Source organism: Centruroides sculpturatus, unplaced genomic scaffold (assembly GCF_000671375.1).
Source record: "Centruroides sculpturatus isolate CEXI.00-Female unplaced genomic scaffold, Cexi_2.0 scaffold150, whole genome shotgun sequence".
Taxonomy (NCBI): Eukaryota; Metazoa; Arthropoda; class Arachnida; order Scorpiones; family Buthidae; genus Centruroides; species Centruroides sculpturatus.
In genome coordinates, this window is record NW_019384512.1 from 193,882 (window position 1) to 199,163 (window position 5,282).

The window sequence follows — 5,282 nt, forward strand, 5'->3', positions numbered from 1 at the left end:
AAAAAATTTTAATGAAGATATTTATCTTAATTATGAAAATATACTAGCATGTTTTTTAATTTTTGGAACCTAACCCTCCTTTTCGTATTAGTTCTTTGTTTCGTATAACACGGATTCGCATAACACGGCAATTTTTTGGAACGTAACTACCGTGTTATACGGGGGTTACCTGTAATTTAAATAATTATAATTTAAGTATGATCTTCTATCTCAATGTGTTAAAATATAAATTTTGAAAAAACTCTATAAAAAGTTAAATAATATATTATGTATAACTGGTAAAATTGTTTTATTTATTTTCTTTCATAATTAACATATTTTTATTTATTTAATGAGTTAAGTTATTAACTTATTATGTTAGGATGTACAGTACTGTACAAATAACACATATTCACACGTCTTTCTCTAAACTAGCATAATTATCATATTATTATATTTTGTGGCTGAAAATTAATTAACCATTTTAAAATGAGCCTTATATTTAAATTAGTTAAACAAGGCTCATTTGTTTACTTTTATATTTACAGAATTACGTATTGAGGCGGAGCATTAGCGAAGCCTTGTCTATGATCATGGCTTATAGAATTGTGTTCATTCTCAAAATCTGTTCGATCGGTTTTGATTAAGTTTTGTTACTTTCTATTAATTGAGACGAGGAATAAAAAATGAAATAAAAAATGGGGACCATGACTTCGTTTTCGAGATTAAGCGAGACGAGCGAGCGCGACAAAGCGATATAACACTAATCACGGTCGCTAGCACTTCCATGGGCTTCGCTATAGAGTCGAGTTCATTTTCGAAATTTAATGAGCCGATTTCGATTAAACTTTGCCATTTTCTATTAATTTCAATGAGGAATCCAGAAATGTAATCAGTGTCCATTTAATTGTAAAAATAGGAATTGAGGAGTTTTCGATATTCAGAGGGGTTAAACTGACAATGTCCGTGCTTTCTGATGCGACTGAGTCAGTCTAACGGAATTCAGGCTTAGGGTTAAAAAATAAAAACATCTTTGCGTGCGCCTAACGGAAAATAGGAGCTAGAAACAAACAAAACACAAGAACAATCAATGAAGCAATCAATGAGGATTGCTTTGTTCTTGGATAGCCTCTCCGCGTCGGCAGATACTGTACAAGGATCGTCTCTTTTGTGGTGGCAGGTGCAGGGATCGCTTTTTTATTTCCGGCTCTCCTCAATTCTATCGCGATACGACAAAGTCGCGTGATGTCCTAGTAATTTATTACAAAGATATATATTTTATATTTGCCTGATTTGTTTTCTTTAATGTTAAGCATCATCTCAATAAATTTATTATTTAAATCATTAGAATAGGAGAAAAATTTATTTTTTTAATATTTAAATTTGAATATATTTTATTTTCTAATTTTATTTTCGAATATTTAAATTTGAAGCGTTTCGAAAGAAGATCGGTTCTTTAAATAGGAACAAAGAAACCGATATAAATATAGAAGCAATCGACTGTGCTAATCACGAAGACATAGTGAGCGAAATTATAAGACAAGAGCCAGAACGGGGGCATTGGTCTGGAAGATTCGACTTTCTATTAGCATGTTTAGGCACTGCTGTTGGATTAGGAAATGTATGGAGATTTCCATTCTTATGCTACAGTAACGGAGGAGGTAAAACAAAATAGTTCTTTTTTAATGTTTTAAATATAAAAGTTGAAGCAGCCTATTTCAAATTTATATATATTTTTTAAATATTTAGGCGCCTTTCTAATTCCTTATGTTATCATGACGTTCGTAATTGGAATGCCTGTATTTCTAGTGGAACTGACATTAGGCCAGTTCAGTGCAATAGGCCCTCTAAAAATTTTCAAATATTTATCCCCGGCATTTAAAGGTCAGTATATATTCGAATATTTTAAATATTTCATAGAAAAATAAATTTTAATAATAATTATTTGAAATTCTTAGGATTGGGATATGCCATAATAATTGCATCGACTTTTGTTTGCATATATTATAATGTAATTATCTCGTGGACTATTTTCTATTTTTTCGATTCTGCTCGAAGCGTTGTTAACTGGCAATTTTGTGATCATTCTTTCAATACCGAAGGTAATATTTTCAAGTAGAAATTTTATAAATACTGTATATTGTATTAAAGAATAAAAGATTTTTACAAATTATAATTGATTACATATTTTTTATTAGTAATAAAAATTAATAATTAATTTAATTTTGTATGTAGCATGTTTCAGAGAAGCTGATTATAGTGCTTGCAAAATGCAAAATTCTTCTCATGTGTTTTTTAATCGAACTTGTTATAATTCAACTTACGCCATTTCCAATAACATAACTGAAATTCCTGCGGCAAATAGAATTTCACCCGCTCAAGAATATTTCAAGTGAGTAAGGTTTAAAATTGATTACCCTAAAGCTTTGTTTAAAGCTAATAAATAACAGAAACTTAAAGTTATATAGATCAAACCAAAATATAATTTCAAGATAATTTAAATTGTTTCGTACTGTCGATAATTTTAAATTTAGAGCTTTAAAGAAGGTAATTGATATCAGATTTAGATACAGCAAAGATACAGTTAAGCGGTTAAATCTTTTAATAGATTTAGATACAGCAAAGATACAGTTAAGCGGTTAAATCTTTTAATATTATCATCAGACACTGATGTTCTAAAGTATTGCACACCTGCTGAGTTTATATGAATCAGCAGTATATTAACAATGTAGATGTAAACTATAATTCGAATAATGTATTAGCTGTAAGTAGTGATAAATATAAGAAAAATAAGAGCTTTAAAGTTTGATTTACTGGAATTTATAAGAAGTCTTATACTGGTATGCCATATTCAATATAATGCTTGGAAATATAGAAATCTGTTTTGAGAATGTTCGAAGAAGAGTTAATAAACAAAAAGAATTTATACAAAATATTTATAAAATGAGATACGAACACATCAATGTAACATATAATATATTCATTAATATTTTATGACTTCATTTTTTGTCTTTAATAATATCCCGTATTCTCTCTAACATGCTGTCAATCAGATTTTGAATAACGTCATGACTAATCCAAACAATCACTTCTTTTAGCTTCCATTCTAAATGAAAACAGTTCTAGTCTCTTCCAGCAGTAATATTTTATTTGTTTTATTTTTATTTGTTTGACGACGACTGCTCATTACATACAGCAATATTATTATTTCTGGACTGCCGACTGATTCTCTGATTAAATTAATATTAACTGGCAAGGGCTTGCTCGACCTAATGAATTTAAGGGAATGAAAGTAAATAATATCTTTTTACTTTTTCCAAGTGTTATAGATGAGAATTTTATTGTTTGCGTTTTCATAACCATAAAATATGGAAATTTTATATTTATGAAACGTGAGATTTATTTAAGCAACAATCTGCGAATCAATAATTTATCAAATCTGTGAAAAAACCTTGATTTAAATATAATTTTCAACGCATTATTGGCTTTAAGTGTACTGTAACAACATTGAATTTCCTGAAAGTGCATTAGACCATAAAACGTGTTGATTTAACTGACAGTTCTCAAAATTTTAAATCATTATTTTATAAATAGTTCGATTTATTAAAGTTCGATAAGCATTTAACTTACCATTAAAAAACACCAGATGTTTAATACAGTTACGCATATTTAGGTAATCTGTAATATTGTCATGAAACACATTTTATTCTCAAACATAGTTGCAATCTTTTATTTTAACCGTTGCTTATTTTAAAATAAATTAACTATTTGAAAAATGACAATTATGATTGCTACATTTTAGTTTTACTTAAGTGTAGATTGTATATAAATTGTGCAATTTTATCAATTAATTATGCAATGTTTATATTTTTCTCAAAAGTGCTTTTGATTATTTTTTCGTCATATATTGTTTGCAAAGGAATTGTGTGAATTTTGACATCAAAAACGAATTTGATTGACTTCAAAATTAAACTGAATATCTTCAGATTATATGTACAGTACAGTCCAGTATATATATAAAATATAATATTTTCAGAAATAATTTTTCCCAGTTATCAGAAATAATAAAATAATGTATTTCCATATAAATAGGAAATTCGTAGAAAATGACAAAATTAAAATTATGAAACATTTTAATCGTAAATTAAGCGTATCAGTCTTAATTAAACATTAATAAGTTTCGCAATGATAACTTTTTGGATAATCAGCTTAAGACTTATCTGGCATAATTTACAACATTAAAACATTACATCTGTAATATTCTTGTTACCCCACCCGCAATTATTCCCTTAATTTCTAGAATTTTATATTACAACTTACATTTTTAAGTTACAAAATTTGAAAAATTAATTACTCCAAAATTTTTTTTATGAACCTTTGAAAACATACAACACATTTTTCTACTTTTGTTTTAAAATATTTTATAATTTTTTTGTAGGTAATATTTAGAAGGCGTAAATCCTTTTTAAGCGAATGTTTTATTTGATAATTTTTATGCATTGTACGAAAACATAAAAAAATAATTTATTTAAATAGTTTAATTTTTTGTTTTTAGTTTTTACGTTTTGAATATATCATCTGGAATCGAAGATATTGGATCTATAGAATGGAAGATCGCTTTATGTCTTTTAGTATCGTGGATAGTTGTTGTGATCTCATTAATTAAAGGAATTAAATCATCAGGAAAAGTATTAAAAATTCTATTTTAATTTACAATTTGCAAATTAAAGAGAAATATTTTCTAATTATTAAATATTTTCATAGGTTGTTTATTTCACAGCTACATTTCCTTATGTTATCCTCTTTATATTATTCATTCGAGGAGTAACATTAGAAGGAGCTACTGAAGGGCTCAAATTTTATTTGATACCCGATTTTTCAAAACTATCTGATATAAAGGTAATTTAAAAACCTTTATTTATTGTACTGTAAAGGATAATTTATCATATGATAATTTTATTGTTATTTTAAGGTTTGGGAAGCTGCAGCCATTCAAGTATTCTATTCATTCAGTATTGGAGGAGGCGGAATGTTAACTTATGCCAGTTACAATCGTTTCAAAAATAATTTAATTAAGTAAGTTAACCTAATTTATTATTATTTATTGTTGTTTGAAGAAGCTTGTTATTTATGCTTGATTTTTAAAGATTATTATTATTTTATTTATTATTTAAAGAGATGTCCTGATAATCGGAATAGCCGATATGTATTAAAGAATAAAAGATTTTTACAAATTATAATTGATTACATATTTTTTATTAGTAATAAAAATTAATAATTAATTTAATTTTGTATGTAGCATG

At 26.9% G+C, this 5,282-nt stretch overlaps 1 protein-coding gene across 1 annotated transcript in view; it reads left to right on the top strand.

Annotated features, from left to right (window-relative positions):
• Positions 1–5,192, top strand: part of LOC111622477 (sodium-dependent proline transporter-like) — a 17,177-nt gene extending 11,985 nt beyond the window's left edge. Inside the window, exons 4-11 of the mRNA XM_023364869.1 lie at positions 1,386–1,640; positions 1,729–1,863; positions 1,938–2,081; positions 2,215–2,371; positions 4,535–4,667; positions 4,744–4,878; positions 4,952–5,055; positions 5,156–5,192. Of these exons, the coding sequence (XP_023220637.1) occupies positions 1,386–1,640; positions 1,729–1,863; positions 1,938–2,081; positions 2,215–2,371; positions 4,535–4,667; positions 4,744–4,878; positions 4,952–5,055; positions 5,156–5,192 (1,100 nt within the window). The remainder of the gene's footprint in view (positions 1–1,385; positions 1,641–1,728; positions 1,864–1,937; positions 2,082–2,214; positions 2,372–4,534; positions 4,668–4,743; positions 4,879–4,951; positions 5,056–5,155) is intronic.
• Positions 5,193–5,282: the final 90 nt, after the last annotated feature.